The sequence below is a fragment of the Betta splendens genome, chromosome 12, assembly GCF_900634795.4.
Source record: "Betta splendens chromosome 12, fBetSpl5.4, whole genome shotgun sequence".
Taxonomy (NCBI): Eukaryota; Metazoa; Chordata; class Actinopteri; order Anabantiformes; family Osphronemidae; genus Betta; species Betta splendens.
The window spans coordinates 5,787,115-5,804,522 of NC_040892.2; the positions used below are offsets into that span (position 1 = coordinate 5,787,115).

At 39.4% G+C, this 17,408-nt stretch overlaps 1 protein-coding gene across 7 annotated transcripts in view; it reads left to right on the forward strand.

Annotated features, from left to right (window-relative positions):
* Nucleotides 1-17,408, forward strand: part of znf618 (zinc finger protein 618) — a 29,492-nt gene that overhangs the window by 6,608 nt on the left and 5,476 nt on the right. For 3 of the 7 annotated variants that reach the window (XM_029168800.3, XM_029168805.3, XM_029168806.3), the window contains exons 3-15: nt 2,854-3,190; nt 3,971-4,048; nt 4,271-4,315; nt 9,075-9,164; nt 10,333-10,413; nt 10,891-10,980; nt 11,357-11,446; nt 11,567-11,656; nt 12,607-12,675; nt 13,714-13,758; nt 14,364-14,441; nt 15,181-15,339; nt 15,665-16,758. In XM_029168800.3, coding sequence (XP_029024633.1) covers nt 2,854-3,190; nt 3,971-4,048; nt 4,271-4,315; nt 9,075-9,164; nt 10,333-10,413; nt 10,891-10,980; nt 11,357-11,446; nt 11,567-11,656; nt 12,607-12,675; nt 13,714-13,758; nt 14,364-14,441; nt 15,181-15,339; nt 15,665-16,758 — 2,346 coding nt within the window. The remainder of the gene's footprint in view (nt 1-2,853; nt 3,191-3,970; nt 4,049-4,270; nt 4,316-9,074; nt 9,165-10,332; nt 10,414-10,890; nt 10,981-11,356; nt 11,447-11,566; nt 11,657-12,606; nt 12,676-13,713; nt 13,759-14,363; nt 14,442-15,180; nt 15,340-15,664; nt 16,759-17,408) is intronic. The other 4 variants (XM_029168802.3, XM_029168801.3, XM_029168807.3 and 1 more) reach the window with 4 other exon arrangements.

The window sequence follows — 17,408 nt, forward strand, 5'->3', positions numbered from 1 at the left end:
CCATTTGAAATTTACAAAATCTAATTTTCTCAATGGATTTTCAGCAAACAGATGATTAAAAAAAACACTTCTAAAATGGCTTATTGAAATACAAACACACAGTCTAACCTGCTAAGCCTTTGAGTCTGGGTCTAGTGACAATGGATCTTGCAAAATTTTAATTTCCTGTATAAGCTGAGCAAACTTGCCTGAAACTGCCGTCACAATTGAACAACTGTATTGATCTTAGTAGCCAAAGCAACAGTCATAATGTTTAAAATGAGGTAATCTCTCATCCCCAGTCAGATGTTGGTTAAAATCAAATACGTTCACATTTTATAGGTGCACTTTGTTTTTGTGAACATCACTTTTGTTTTTACAGGGACTTTTCTCACAAATGGTGCTGCTTGGCTGCTGTGAGTTCATTGGATTTATCCACAAAGTATTACGTGTGCAGAATCCAGTGTAATATTATGAAATGTATACCACACTTTTTCTTTGGTGCTATTGCAGCAGAATCTTTTTTTGAAGCAACATTTTTACCATCAGAACAACCTAGAAGACCAGAAAACTCTGTTTGCATTCTGTTATGTAGTGGCTGATTTCCTGAAATGGTGATGGGTACTCTTGCATTACCTTTACAACTTTGCACCAAGGTCGTCCTTGCAGAGGACTCTTAAAGGTAAATGCATTTACATAGCTAGAATTATCTTTTTCCATCTGAGAGTTCAGTCCTAAAGCCAAAAAAAAAATGTAGAACTGACTATTTAATTAATAATATCACTGGGATGTAAAATTTGGCATTGGTGTGTAGACAATAAATGGGCCACTGACTTTGCTGACCGAGACTATTTGTGTGGATTGCATGCAAATTAGGTTTGGTTTCACTTTAGTCTGAAAACTGCCTTCATGAAAACCCCACACTTACTCGGGTCTGATATAAATTCTGGATCAAACCTCTACTGTATAGCGCACAACAGTAACTGCCAAAGTCAAGTTTTAGTTACTGTGTTCTCTGATGCCCTCATTAAAGACTCTGAGTGTTAAATGCTGAATAAATAAACAAGATGCTATGAAAAAATAATTGTGCGATTGGTTGTTGCTTTGGTTTAGATGAAAAGACAGACAGTCACATAACGAAGTCTGGCCTGTTTGGTTTATATGAAAGGAAGATTAAAGTGAAGTGGGGGAAAAGGGCATTTTCAAATAAAGGAAATATAAATACATTTTTGCTACTTAGTAAAAATGAGTTTTTGAGCATTCAGAAGGTTAATTAATAATAACAATTGTTTGTTTTTTTTAAATACATGGTCTGTGTTGAGTCATTTCTAATAATACTTTTCTTATTAACCAATATGACCAATATTATTTGTCAGTATTCAGGTGTTACAGATTGTTGTTGGTATAGGAATTGAAGTAAATCAGCAGCTTGATAAGGTTTCTATGGGCTTAAAGATTCTTCAGGTTTTAGATCTTTATGAATGTTGATTCAACAAACCTTTAAATGTTGTATAGAAGCAAAATTGTAATTTCTTACTGTTGTATGTTTTCCATCATCTTCAGTTTCTTTTGCTTTTGTCAAAATGTTTTTATTCTGATTCTCCTTTTTATTTCACATATAGGCCATTTGAAAAATATTAAAGCTGTTATGGCTTATTTCATCACCTGTTAGGGCAGTGATAACCTGCTCTATGGTTCCGATGTTACCAAGACTGTAAACGGCAGCATTTTTTTCACCTGCTTTGTAAGGCAGCTGATATGGAATCTAGGAAAATGAAAAGACAAACCGTAAAACCTTATTGCAATCTCGGCTCTCGTATACAAAGCCCTGCCAGGACCTGGTGGGGTGGATGAGATTTGCTGCAGTGTGGTTCATCTATATAGTAAAGTACAGTAGTTAGAAGAAATACTGCTCCTTTTTAGCAGCAGTGTTTTTTCAGCTGTTGCTTAACAGGCTCCCACAGATTGGCTGTTGGTATATGCACAAGCTGCGTGGCTATTTTCATGTTAAAATATAAATCGTGACAAGTCGAATAGAAAAGAAATTTAAGAACTCCAATGGAAATTTACTGATGACTTGTAGAAGTGGGTGGTCTGCCATATTGCTCTGGTCTTAGACGATGAGTCCTGCCTAATCTGGTGATCTCTTGACATTTCAAATAGTGAGTGTTCGTGCTTGTTCCATACAAGTCTTGGGACATGACTGCTTACACAACATTGCAAAAGACAATTTGAGGGTTACACATTGTGTATGATTTAACAGCCATTTTTTAGGTAAGCTAATAAAGTGAAAAGCAATATTGTTTTCCTTTGACATTATCTGGCTTATGGGCATGTTTTCTGAGCTTCCCTGTTTGTCATATTCCAAGAAAGGTATATTCACTATGAAAAGGCTTGTTGTTGCTGTATGGGTGCGCTATTATTAGAAGACCAATTTTCTCTTTTTCCATAATATCAGTCATCCTGGCACAACTCTGTTTTGCTTGGTTGCATTTTGAGCACCTTCTCTTGACAAAGCCTTTTATAGTCCTGGGCTAAAGTGGCAAGCTGTGTAATTTGGATGTTTCTGAATTTAGAACATTTGGAGGCCAAAGCTCTGGAGTTTGTCATCAGAGGTCACCCACTGAGCAGTTAGGCCATTCTGTTCTCCACGGTGAATGGCACATTTACTTTTTCCCCATCCTCAAAATTACAGTGTCACTCTCGGGGGTCACACAGACAGCAGGATGTCTCGCAGTGTGGGTCCTACTTTAGGCTTTTACAGTTGTCAGGTGTTGCAGCGTATCAAACAACACTTTTTTGTTTATTCCGCTGATGCATTTAAGCTAGAAATTTCATCCCAGTCATGACTGTTTCTGTGTCTTCCCCCTACAGAAGTACAGGCTCACGGGAGGCGGAGTCATGAGTGCACAAGAGGCACCCAATCCTGGGAAGGAGCAAGCAGACGGTGGGAGTTCAGCCACAGATGGCCCCTCACCAGCCCTACCCTCAACGACCAAGAACACTAGTCCACCACCTGTCACAGTGAAGAAGGAGCCTGGGACCTCAGAGACGAGCAATGGGAAACTGGGCGATGCCAACCCTGCTGAGATCTGTGTTGTCATTGGAGGAAACGATGGAGCAAGTGCAGGTGGATCTCGTAGAGCTCAGGCCGAGAACATGTTTGCCCTTGGTACCCCTCCTCCAACGAAGAGCACAGACTCATGCATAGGTGTGTGAATATACAGTCAAAACTGGCTGCGCAGCACAGAACTGGCTCTGCCGTTGATCATTTTTTAATTCTATGATCACAAAGTTCTGTTGATTGCCAGGTAGGGGGGCATTTGAAGTCTGTTACAAGGATGAAGCATATAAAAAAAGGCACTTTTGTATGTTTTGGGCTAGTGTGAGTATTTCCAGTCAGATTCTTTGGTGTCATGTGATGATGGTGATGGTTTATTATTATTGTTATTATTATTAAAACATCTCAAATACAGAAATGTATTTTTCAGTTGCTAGGTTACTGATCAGTCTTTCTGGGTTTAATACAAAATTTATAAACCTCTTTTATGAAGCTATACCATTTCTATTGTTTACCAAACTCGATGTACATCACATGGATAATTTAAAATATTGCCTGTGAGCAGCATTACATAAAGACCAGTGAATAACTATAAAGCTGATTTAAATTCTAAATGACTAAACTTGTAGTTATGCTGAAACTATGAACTGATCAATGTTAGTTATTTTATGAAGAATCTGGGATTTTCTGTTCCACTATTTTCTGTAACATTCCTTCAGTCATTCATTTATTTTTAGGCATTGAAAGCTAAAAGACCTGGAAATCTTTTGATTAAAAGGTGAAAGATGAATGATCTACTGTATTCAGAACAGAAACGCTAACTAGTGGTTGCTTCCATTTTGTTGATAGATTATTACGGCATTTTAAAATGTGTATGCACTCCTGAGACTGTGGCCTTGTTTTATGACACTATTTTTTCCTCCTCTGCAGGTTCCTATGTATGTGGAGTGTGTGGGAAGAAGTACAAGTATTACAACTGCTTTCAGACACATGTCAGGGCACACAGAGGTAAGATGCTAGATTCTTTTTGACCTGCTTTATTTTTCTTTTTCCTCTTGGGACTGTGTGGTCTTAAATTATTTCCTTCCTCTTGTGCAGTGTTTTTATTGGAAACAAGAATTGTACTCAAATAATCAATTTCATTTGAATTATTTTAATCAGAATTTTTTAAACTGATGCTGGAAAGCATAACCATTTTTTTTAAAGTCTGTTTTCTTTTAATTACTTTAGAATCAGAAAGCATGGTTGGAGATGGCCTACCCCAGACACCTAATAGTAAGTACACTTATAGACTAGGGTCAAAGTTATCTGCACGTCACCACAGACTTTTATGCTATGTTTTTAACGTCTCTACAGCATTTTCTTTATTTTCTACCTATCACTTTTCTTATAGCAGATAGATTTTCATTTTATCTAATAGAGCCAATTTTTGGCGCCCTTAAGTCTATTATTTTACCTTGGCATGTTTTAAAGTAATGTCCATAATGTCCTTTTACCTTTACTTTTATCTGTAATGATGGATCAGGCTCTCTATGCCATTCTCTAACCTCTGGTTTTACTCTCTCTGCCTCTACAGTGTACAAGGATAAATCAATACAATTGGGCATAAAAACATCTCTGATTTCTTTCTTCTTGTAAATGTGTGCTGTCAGTCAGCCACAGTGAGACAGTTTGTTTTTCTGCTGTCCTGCTCACATACAGATACACAAAACTGATTGAATGCAGTGTCACATCAATGTTCAAGTTGTTGTCACTTAGGAGAAACATAAAACCAGTTAGTTTTGGGGAAAAAAATGATATCTAAAAAAAACACCCCGCAGATAAAAGAAAGCTTACTTGATGAAAGAAACAACAACTCAATTAAAAAAACAAAGTGGCGTTTTTTAAATGTGCTGCTGCTTTTCAAGTAAAGCCACTGGGAAAATTAAAACAAGGCCTCAGTTTAAACAGAGGATGTAGCTGTCATCAGTGTAGGACAGGAGTTGTGAGACCCTAAACTCAGGCTGCGCTGCCATGACAGTTTGTCCTCGGCGATGTTAAACTGTGCAGATTTAACCCTGCTGCACCAGAAGGTGACAGTTTATGGACATAACCATCACTATCACTATGTAGCTACAATATAAAAGTTTGTTTTTAATGACAAAACACAGAGGAAGACTAAATTATTTATCAGTGCTGCATGCTGGAAATGCTCTTGTATAATTCATTTTAAATGAACATACAGCAGTTAATGTTTTAATGTTAATGTCTGTCAGAATGTTTTCTCTTGTTCATCTTCATGAATCCACCCCTGCATGCCAGAACAGAAAATACACTTATGCTGCTATGGTGCTTATTAATAGGGTGGCAGACGAATCCCTGTTAAATCTACCTTTGCCAGCATTTTAATAAGTGGTCCACATGTGTTGTACTATACCAAAGGGCCAAGTTCATCTAACAGGTTAAAAATTATTTATGTATGTGCATGTTGACCTCTTTCTCATTCAGTCTCTGTGACCTGTATGTGCGACCGTTTATATTGGTTGCTTTTTAAAAGTTTAGCTGCGATGGATGGATTGGTGGATTGATGGAGAAGGTTCTCAACACAGTCAAACAGTGAACCCTCATTATGTGACTACACTCGTTCTTCTTATTCAGCTGAAGTAAACTGCCAGTGAAGATAAATGCTGTCCTGCAGTTGTGAGGATGCTTGTTTAATGGCGTTGTTTATATCGCCCCTAGAAGCCTATATAGCATCTTAAAATTACTCCCAGAATTCAGGGTGAAAGTTTGATTAGCACTAAAAATACTTGTACCTCAGAGTAGTACTTGAGAGTTATTTATAAAGCTTGCTACATGCACTCACAGCAATCATTTTGTGAATGTTCACATCACTTAAAGGCAACGCTATCATCATGGCAGAGAAAAGAAATGGCAATCATCTGTATGCACAGGGAACAACAGTCATTTTTTTGAATGCTGTATAAAGAATACAAACACATTTTAACCAAAAGGTCTGTGACAGTGTTAATAAGTGGGTTACAGAGACTGGTTGGCCAAAAACGCTGATAGATTAAATTCTTAAGAGGATGGAACATGCTGTTTAGCATTTTTGGTGGCTTGTTCTGATAGAGTGCTCGCTGTACCGCCATCACTGGAAGACATTTTAAAAGTCGCTATGGAAAATTAAGAGAATAGGTCAGGATTTTACAGTATTTGGAAATGAGTGCAGGCAAGTTAGGTGGAGGAGTTCTACAAGCTAAAATGAGTATTTTGGGAGCGAGGCTATAACACACTTTCCCAAGTTCTGATGAAGCGAATGCTCAGGCCAAAAAACAGCCATGTGTTAAAAAACATACAGCCTGGTGGGGGGTGTCGCATCAGATGCTGATGAGACGAGATGGTTTACACTGACTGCGGGGACAAGACAAGCCTTAATGTTACAAGGTAATCCCTGGAGCTCGAGTGGGGTCAAAAAAATGATGTGCTTGTGGCTTAGATTAACTTTTCTATGGAGGATTTGTACTAAAAGATAATTACGTAATTTGCATTCGTAATCAAATTTGGGTAAAAAAAGATACAGCAGGCATCTAGTTCTGGTATCTGGTAACGTGTGTTTCTAAAAGAGGAATTTAAATGGGGCTGTACCGGTTCTGGTATTTATTTACAGTAAATACAATACAGAAAATCACTACACACTGTACCACAGCTAATGTTTGAGACACTAGTCAGAAAACATCTGAAGCGGATGGTGTTCTAAGAGCATTTATTAATGTTTATTAATGTTTAATATCGTATAAAAATGGATCCTACTTTACTCTAGAGTGGAGAGGTTGTGCAAAAGACATTCATTGAAGCACTGTAGTAACCTTCTTTCTGGCTACACATAATACTGGCAATGCTAGTCAAGGTTGCTAATGAGTTAATGGCTGGCAAGGTACATTAACATTCAGCTGTGAATAAACAAAACAACCATTCTTTGTGGATTTGTACACACTGTGAGCACTTGAGTTGTACAGTTTTCTGCATCACAGCTCCATAAAGGTTTATACACATACAAATCTTTACACATGCACTTTTTTATTATAAACAAAACCCTTTTAAGCCATTTAACCTTTCTTGACCGCATCATCTGAAGTAATGATGTGGGTTCAAATAGAAACCTGAAGGCTTGATGGATGGCTGCCTTTGCATAACAATTGTTGTGGTTCCTGTAGGTTCATATTACTTGAACAGTTAGACGATTATTAAAAACGTAACAGCACGAGCACAACATGGGAGGAAGCTTCAAGCATCCCACACCCACGCAAGCATTTTACACCTCTGTCAAAATGAGAAGTCGGTTTACAAGCATATTCTGAGGTCAAACAATGTCATATGATTATGAAATGAAATGGATTTAGCATTTTCTGTGTTAAATTGGCAGGCTGCAACCTGAACTTGAAAATGAAAATGCTAACACTGTTTTTGGCTTTTGAATGTAGAACGTGTCGCGGGTTTGGTGTTTAATAAATGAAAACAAAATGGAAATGCCAGTTTGCATTTTTATTGGAATAATGAGTCTTTGTTTTGAAGCCAGTCTGCAGGGATTCGAGTCCAGTTTGAGTTCTATCAGACATACCCATCAAAGTTAGCACTAACCTGCAAGGATCATGCATCCATAACCAATTCTCTTAGTCTCTATTGATTCGGTTTGAATGTGTTCTCACATATGCTCGGGGCAGTAATGTTACGTGTTCTTTAATTACACTGACATATGCCAGGAACCCACTAATTTGTGGAAAACAGTTTTAGTCACATTAATTAGTTGGGGAATTATAGGATAGGCCTGGTATTAGAGCCTTAAGGTGTTGTACATACAATCACAGTCAGGTACAGCTGTATTTCCTGCATGCAAATGAATATTACATTGCATTAACTTTGCTGCTGTGAATAAGGTCATTGTTTTAGATCAGCTGTGTTAAATATATGTGACCTCTTGTTTCACGTTCCTGGAATAACCAAGCGCTGTGTATCCAAAATAGTGAAACACTTCTTGACAGCACTTATTTAAAGGACCATCTTGGTTTTTCTTTTGAGTTTTTCTGCTGAATTGCAGCACATTAAAAACGATCTTGAAATGCTACAGGAATTCAGCCAAAGTGCCTGCTGATTGAAGTCAGATCTAAATCAGCTGAGCAACCTCAGTCAGACACATTGTTATGGCCTAAAAAAAACTACCCTCCATCACTGGTGTGGACTAAAGGGGCACAGATATCTTGTACAATTACTCCACTCTGTGCCGTTTATGCAACAGATTGCCTTCATACAGGACTTTACTGTGTTGTGCCAAGACTCACTTCACGTGTCCCTAATTGTCAACAGCCACCTGGCTGCACACAGCCTCCCACTGCAGCAAAATTGGAATAGAAGTTGTCCGCTTTTATGTGTCCTATAAAAATAACTGGCGCTGCAATTTAATGCATTTAAAATATGTTAATAAATCTCAGTATTAATGCACATTGTCAAATGTGTGTTTCCATTTGAACTTCATTGGAATCCGGTGCTACTAGTGATGATCTTGAGAAAATCTACTATTTTATGAATGACTTTATCTGATAAACATATAAAATGGTCCCATAAGCTAGTTTGTACTAAACATTTTATGTCTTTTGTGTGATCATTCCAGTGAATTATAAATAAATATAATAGTAAAATAAGACAAATAAGAAAATTGTTATTTAAATCTTTCTGCTTGTGTCGTAATGCGGTCAAGTGGTATCTAGTGTGTTTTAAATTGATTTGTGTTATTTTTAAATGTAAAATGACTGGACCACAGCTCCATCTGAGTCATCAGAGTCTTTCTATAGCCTTTTATGTAATTAGTAGTGGAACATTAGCTGCTTTTCTGAACTCAGCCTGCTGCATGTCAGCATTCAGTTGTTTCTCCCATTTCTTCTGTTCTCTGCAGAGCTCTATAAAGTCTTATTGTTTACTGGTCGTTGTGTATATAACATCCATGGCCTGCCTGTCTGCCACACATAAACCGTTTCGCTGTTTCTCTGTTTATCTGCAGGTAGCTTCCGTTACTCCTGTGACATCTGTGGCAAGAAGTATAAATACTACAGCTGCTTCCAGGAGCATCGTGACCTGCATGCAGTCGATGGTACCTGGGATTTTTATTTTATATTTTTTTACATAATTTGATTGACAGTCTAGTTTCCATTGAAACGCCAAGACTTGAACTTGAAAGCCATTCATTGTTGAACTTCCCATTTCACCTACTGTGAGCAGTAAAAGCTGAGTATTACATAAGCACAGACTTTCTGGGCGCAGTAAATTCACATACTGCTGCAGTTTGTAAACTTAGTCATGTGTGTTTTACAAATGATGCAGCACTGCTTTCTGAAGTGTTAAGCAGAAGCAAAATTGAGTTTTTGCTTGGGCTGCCTGGTACTTTCCATTTTGGTATCAGTTCTGATTTGGAGAGGAGTTTTGTTTTCAACCTTAAGTACAAAGACACCATGTTAAATTAAAATAGATTACTTCAAATTTCTTTCTTTTAAGTGAAGTGATGTAGCTATTTTTATTTATTTCCTATTCCAAAGATTTTTCCTTCTTTTTAAAATAGCCGCGTCTCTTATTGATGTTTGTCTAATGAGAGTGATTTCAAAGAATAACATTGCCCATTTACAACTTCCAGGGTTTAATGCAGCTATTAGATGTTTCACACATTTGCTGTTATCACTCTTTTCACTCTCACTGTGTTGCTAAAATAATCAAAGCTCCCTCACTCATAAAGATGCATGTTTTGCTCCCAGACATGTGTATGTCTGTCATAGCGTATTAATGGTATCTTCACTGGTGCCCTTGGTGTGTGCACTACTGCACCTCTATATCATTACAGATGCTGGTAACAAGCAGGATAGTTTCTCTCCCCTTGAGCACAGAGGATGTGACGCCCATGAATTTCAAAATGAAAATCACATGTTGAATCATTTTTCAGTTACTGCCTCTAACTATATTGAGCTCAGACCCAGAGAAGGTTTCAGTGTTTCAGTCCCTTGTATTTGTTGTACCTCATGTATGTGCCATAGAATAACACATAAATATTAATAATTGGGTAAATAATTAGTCATGTACTGTTTCAGAGTGGGAAACCTACCTCATCATCTATAACATGATTCAAATATTCATGGGAAAGTTACAACATGACTTGTGACATTTAAAATTTTCAGTTCAAGTTAATTTTAGAGTGAGGATGAAGTAGTGGAAAATGTACGCAAGCAAAACTTTTAGAATTGAACTTTTCCCTCCTTGTTTCTCTCTCTCAGATCCTTATGAACAGGTAGTGTTACCTGTGGATGGCCTTAAAGAAGAGGAACCAGTTGAACCCTATCAGAAAATTGGCCCAAGTAAGTCTGTAGTTGACTCAATTTTGCTTCTTTTACAGAAAATGTCTACAATGATTGTCTGTAAACCTGAAAATAGGACTGATACTATAGCAGAATAAGATAATACTTAATATAGTACAGTTACAGCTGATTGTCTTAAATTCTGTCTTGTTGTACCCTGCAGAAGAAAGACATAAACTCACCATAACCCAAGGTTTAATTCCATGTAATTAGGCCTGTTATTTTTCCTATTTTACCTACTGCATTAGGCCAAGAAATATCTAAATATGAAATTAAGTAATTTGCCTATTAACAGTCATTGATAGTCCGCCTCCTGTACGTCCTGTATAGTGTGCTGGGCACAGTTTGTAAGGACTATCCTCATGTCAAGACATGATCCATGACCCACTAATGTTAGAAAATTAAATATCTACACATAAGAGCTAGCGCCAGATTGGAAAGGTTTCAGAACATGAGTCCAAAAGTCCTCCTTCACAGGGGAAAAAGCACTCGCCCACCTCCGCAGAGACCGCGGGTTCAGCCGACGGCAGCGGGTGTCCCTTCAAACACAATTGGCAGTGTTCGCAGGTGGGAAGCCTGCGTTTCTAACTGCACTAATGACTCCTACTGATTGGGGGGGATAATGTCAACCTCACACTTTGAAGTGAAATCTTTATACTTATGCCGTAGCTACCACTTTAAATTTGAATTACCAGTTGGGAAAAGGCACAGCTACCAGATCCTTCCACCTCCCCACTCTATTAGGACTTCTTGTGTTCTTCTCTCCCTTGTGATGCAACATAATTAACAGAATTGTTCTGTCTCTTGATTTTTCTAATTGAACACAACTACTCCAACAAACTGGATCTTATTTACTTGCTGTGATACAACATGAGGATTTATCTGCATCATCAGTTTTGATGAAAAGAAACTTGTTTGTGTGATTTTTTATTCCTTTTTCCAGAAACTGGGAGCTACGTTTGTGAATTCTGTGGGAAGCAGTACAAGTATTTTAACCCATACCAGGAGCACGTCGCTCTCCACACGCCAATGGGTGAGCACGTCTGGTTACTGCTTAAAACCACTATGTGCATGTAATTTTAGGTAATACAGGTTTCTGTTTTTGCCATTATGTGCCACTGGTTTAAATCACAGCCCCTTTCTATTGATGTAGGTTCCTTTGATATGAAGACATCACGGGTACAAGAATGTGGCAGCATGGAATTGAGTAAATTTGGCCACAGTCAGACTGGTAAAATAAAAAGTAAGCATCTGTTTCTTTTGTGTTTTGCAGTTTTGTTTATTTTATTTTTTTACCATCTGCTCATTTATGTTATTTGTGTCATTAGAAACGTAAAAATGCCGTGTAACTGACAGCATAACCAAGTGAATTGTTAAAGTTAAAGACAGTAAAAATTGATGCTGATTAAACTGTTCGAGCACTGTAGTAAACTCTTGTACTACACATGCACCTCTCAATGCTACACTGATTCAGAGGAAAAGCCACTTTTATAGTTCTGGGTCACCTTGCCACTGTATTTGTGGAAACCCTGCTGGAAAGTATTAACCTTTAATCACTGGCTAATAGCACAATTTAAATAATGATTTATTTCCTGTTATGATAGTTTTAATTGCCTCAAGCATCACATTAACAGTATGATTAAAAAATTAGAAGACAAACTACCCGTTTTGTGCAGTATATTATCTCTATTTATTATCTAACATACAACGATCAACCATTTCTATTTTACCTTAATATATTTATATACAGTCTGTGAATAATGCTGTTTACTCTACTTTGACACTTCACCAAAACTTTTTTTTCATCTGTCATAAATCATTGATGTCTCTTGTAACTGGTGCTGTATTTTCTGATACATGACACTCCTCCACCCCCCTGATTTTTCTGCTAAGACACCATAAAGAACTATTTAAAGCAACGCTCGCGCCCATCTTAGAAGTGGGTCAAAAACATGAAATGCAGAGAGTGAATTATTCCCATATTTAAACATAAATTTAAGGTTTGGGTCCATCTCCGAGGCTGTTAGCATGAATCATTTGCATGACAAGCTAAAATTTAAATTAAGTTAAATTTACAAAGTATAAATTGCATTTCACTGGCTTTCTTTTGCCGTCTTTACTCTTGGCCTAGCTTATTATCCACATTATTCAGCTTTGGCATGTCACTCACGTCTCCTGTGTTTTTACCCCTAGACAGTCCATTCAGGCGGAAACTGGAGAGCGCAAGTCTGCTTGATACAAACAGTTCGCAGAATTCAAGCGGTGAGCACTGGGTTACACACTTTGTGGAAGTGTGGCTGCTGTGTAGAAACGTGTACTGTGAAAGGTAATGAAAGCTAATGTTTAGGTGTGTTTATGTTAAAGTGATAGCTGAGTGGGGGGGGGTATACAGAGGTTTGTATGATCTACCGTGTAAAAATTATTAACTTCTCTGCCAGTTATGAACCATTATTCAAATAGGTTCTCCTTGGACATTATGTCTGCAGTTTTCTCCGTAGGTCGGGTTCCATAATATACACATTTACACACGTTCCTTCCAGTTCTTAGAGCCAGAATCTGATGACAGCATGGAGGGTATTTGCTTCTTTTACCAGGCCACTGGCAATTAAATCTGATGAAATCCAACTTTGTTTATAGTCACAATCATTTAATGCTTTTTATGGCGATCAAACACTTAATGCTTGAGCTTTGAAACCGCGCTTTCAAACGCCTTAAGTTAAAGCTGACTGCAGAGACATCTGTGCTAGATGTGCTGTCCTCTCTGTGGATGTTTCACCCTCAGTGGAGAGCAGACAAGAAAGATATGCAGGCAAATGTGAGAAACTGCTTGTCACGCCACACCCAAGCGTTTGATGTTCAGCACAAGAGATGTAATATAAGATGCAAGTGATCACCAAACAGTGACCTCCCTCCTAGCAAGCATTTCATGTTAGATTAAAAAAGAAAAATGGGTTTGGGATTTTGCTGTGGATTCATAGATTTTAGGTTTCTTACACAGTAGTTGCTGCTGCGGGATTCAAGCCGTATGTACCTGTAACAAATGCGGTATTACATTGATTATGTACAGTTTACGTCGACATCTCATAATGCCCTCCTCTGCACCAAATCACATTTTACAGTATGTTTATACCTATATACTATAGATACAAAATTGGGCAATTGCTGCTTTATTGCATTTGTGCATGCGTTTGTACAAAAGGATACAATTAAGGTAACATTCAATACTAGACAAAGCTTTTGTTGCATAAATACGAGAATAGCTCAGTCTGTCTCCCTCCCTTTCCTTGCTGCTGTCCACAGGAACTCCAAGCCCTCTGGTGGCGAGTACCTTCACTACAACACAGAGTAAGCCTAACCCCACCTTTCTGCACAAAAAGAAATATATGCATGCTGCACTCCTCCTCATTTCACTGTTTTGTCTAGTGTCCTTCAGCTTTTGTTCATCTCCCATAGTTTGGTTCAAATAGGTTTTTGATTACACTTATGTTCTGCATTTAGCTTCACTGTCATGAGGAAATGTCTGAACAGGATGGCCAGTGTTACTCTTTGTGTTCAGAAACAGCTGTGTCATGTAATGGCTGACAACTAAGCTCCCGCTGGATCCTTTCGGTGGCCAGGAATGCTGTTACGATTTAGGGAGTTTAAAGCTTTGCCTTTATTAAATAGGACACAGTACAGGAAATTAGAAGAGGTCACAGCTCCAGCCAGATTCAAAACCCTTTGTGGACATTGCTGCAGTTATTTGTTTGCAAGTAATGCAACAACATTTGCATATCACTGCAGAGTTTACAGAAGTGCCTCTGCAAACCGAATGACCGAGTTTCAGAGCTGTATCATTTGTCAGGGTTCCAGTGTAGGTCGGAGAGATTAGAGGCTAGTGGACAGACAGTATTTTCATTTTTGCCTCCAACAAAGAGTCAACGCTCTTCTGGGCCTTGTGATTTTTTTAGAACCCTACACTTGTGGTGCCTGTGGCATCCAGTTCCAGTTCTACAACAACCTGCTGGAGCACATGCAGTCCCATGCTGGTGAGTCCACGACTACGAACGCATGTTAAGCTCAACAAAGCAACAAAGGCAGAATGTCAACACACCCTCAGTGGCATGTGAAAGGCTGAATGATTACACATAAAACCCTCTATTTATATTGAGGTTAAGGCATAAAATTTGTGTATACAACCCAACATTTCTATGGGGTTCTGTGTTGTTACGATCAGGGTTGTTGCAGATCTGGATCTGTGGCTGCTGGCTACATTTTTTTTAGCATGTAACCATGTGGATACACCACATTTTGTGCTTTTCTGATCACGTTGGATTGATTCAATCAGTTTGCATATGAAAAATCAGGATTAAAGACCTACTCTCCTTTTCAGTCAAGTAGCAAGCAAACATGCACATTTAAGAATATGTAATGCCGTCATACTTCTGATCAGATTTATATTTCTACTTGAGGATGTATGGATTGTGTTGCTGGTTCACCTGAACAGTTTTAAAATGCACAGACTTTATTTCATAACACATTATGCAAGATGTCTGACTGATTATGTTTGAGGGAAATTTGGTTTTTGAACTTGCACAGTTGTTTCAAAGGCACAGACTCAGGGAGCAAGTATCTGTCATTTCTGTTGCTGGCTGCTGTTGTGCTTGGTTATGTTTGTGTCATGTTTTTAATCTTTACATTTTTCTCGACTGGGCACTAACAGTTTTTCCATTTTAAAAGTGCAGCTTTGTTGCCTCAGACTGAGCTTCTGTCTTTGAATCTCCTCAGCGGACAATGAGAACCATACCAAAGGGGACTCTCCCAAAACCTCCTCTGCCTCGGGTCCTCAGGAGCAGCTGTGGAGAGGTTCTCAGGCTCAGTCCCATTCCTCAGTTAAAGTACAAATCCAGCCTCAAAGTATCTCCCAGAGAAACCACACTCTCAGTCGTAAGTTTCACCTGAGTGCATTTCATGTCAAAACGTTAATGTAGGTAAGGTTTTCACAACTTGACTTTAAATTAGTATTTATTTATAAAAAACTTGTAATTAAATATTTTTAACATGTGAATCATGTAGATTGTTATTCAATTATTCTTTGGCCTCTGTGGAAGTGAGACATGCACTTGTGCCTTTTAGAAATGATCCTTTACGAATGTGTTTTGCTTTTCATTTTTAATATATCAAGTGTTGTGTGGTAGTATACCAAATAAAAATCATTAACACTGTTTGTCCTCTCTCTTCTTATCCGTCTTTCTGCTGTTTGTGCTGGCAGAGAACAATGGACTACCTGAGAAAGAGCGACAGCAGGTGGCCGAGCGCCTCTTACGGGTGATGTGTTCAGATCTGAGCATGCTAAATGTGCTTAACAGCAAAGACTTCCTGAAGTTGGCACAAACCTTCGTGGACACGGGTGCTCGTCACGGCGCCTACTCCACCCGTGACGCTCTTGGCAACATGAGTACCTTGGCTCTGCGCCAGCTGCCCCGCATGTACAACCAAGTAAAGGTCAAGGTCACATGTGCCCTTGGATCCAATGCTTCACTTGGCATCGCTGTCACCTGCCACGCCCAGACATCTGGCCCAGATGCCTGCTATGTTCTGACAGCCTACCAGGTGGAGGGGTCGAGACTCAAGCGGTATGTGCTCGGTGTGAGGGAGGCAGAGCTAAGGGAAGGTCCTGAGCAGGTACATCACTGGGTGCAGAACGTACTGTCTGAGTTTGTGATGTCGGACATTCGCACTGTGTATGTCTCAGAGCCCAGAGTGTGGGCGGCGGGATTTACGGGATCACCACTGGGGAGCGGTGGCAGGGGGAGGATATGCTTGCGATGCACCGGGTGTTCCCTCGGTGCGGTCGTCCAGGCCGTCCTGGGGAAGCGCAGCCTCCAGGCCCGAGGTCTCCATGAGCTGGCGGAGCTTCTCTCAACGTGCCGAGACATTGCCTCCTCCACAACACTGGCACTTCGTGAGGAACAGAGCACCAATACATCCACAAGCACAACTGAGGAAGGTACTCAGGGTAGCCAGTGCCCCACGCCTCCTTGTTGGGATCGCATGGCTGAAGCTCTTCTGCAGGTCCATGCCCACTTTGAACAGATTTGTGAGGCTTATGGACGCAGTAAGTCCACGGCTCCGCTCCTCCAAGGCCTCAACAAGCATCTGCTCGGCACGCTGGCTTGCCTGCTGGCTCCTCTGCGCCTGGCAGCTTTGGAGCTGAGCAGCCAGAGAAGACCAACCCTGCAGCAGGTGCTGCCTGTCTACCTACGCTTGGAGAAGTTTTTTACATCCAAAGCTGGAGAGGCTGGAACTGGCACAGCGAGCAAACTCTGCCACTATTTCTTAGAAGCACTTAAGGAGAACTTCAAGGTATTGTACTAGTATTTTTTTCAATTTGGCTCTAGTGTTTGTAGCTTGTTGAATGAAAGTGCTATGTAAAGTACATAACAGCAGCTACAGTATACTTTAATAATTTTGCATCAATAATTGCAAGTCTGAATTATTTTACACCAACATCATATGATAGTCACAAAAGTCACTCTTAAAAGACCCTGGTGTTAAATAGAATAAAATGCCTTTATTAGTCCCACAGAAGAGAAATTTCATCAGCAGCCAGCTTGACCGGCGCCAAATCCAACAGTGGAAGCAAGTTGCAGTACAAAACAATACAAAAACACACACACAGTGGCACACAGTACAAGTGGAACCCTTGCTAGAATTTTTTCTTGGATACATCAGGACAGATAGATAAGGTCGGAGAGGGGGGGGGGGGGTTATATCTGCATCAGTATAGTGAAGTGTTGTTTATAGAAGTATGACCGAGGCCGACCAAGGTGTTTACAAGCCAGTCCAACAGTTGTCCTTGAAGGGAGACGCAATAAGGAAAAGTGGCACAGCTAGTGAGCTAGATTGGACCTGGGAAGGGAGGGTTAAAGGGAGAAGGGACAGAATAATACACAGCCAATTTTAGTACATTTTAACAATCCATGTCTAATTTGTCTTGATCAATGGTCCAATCG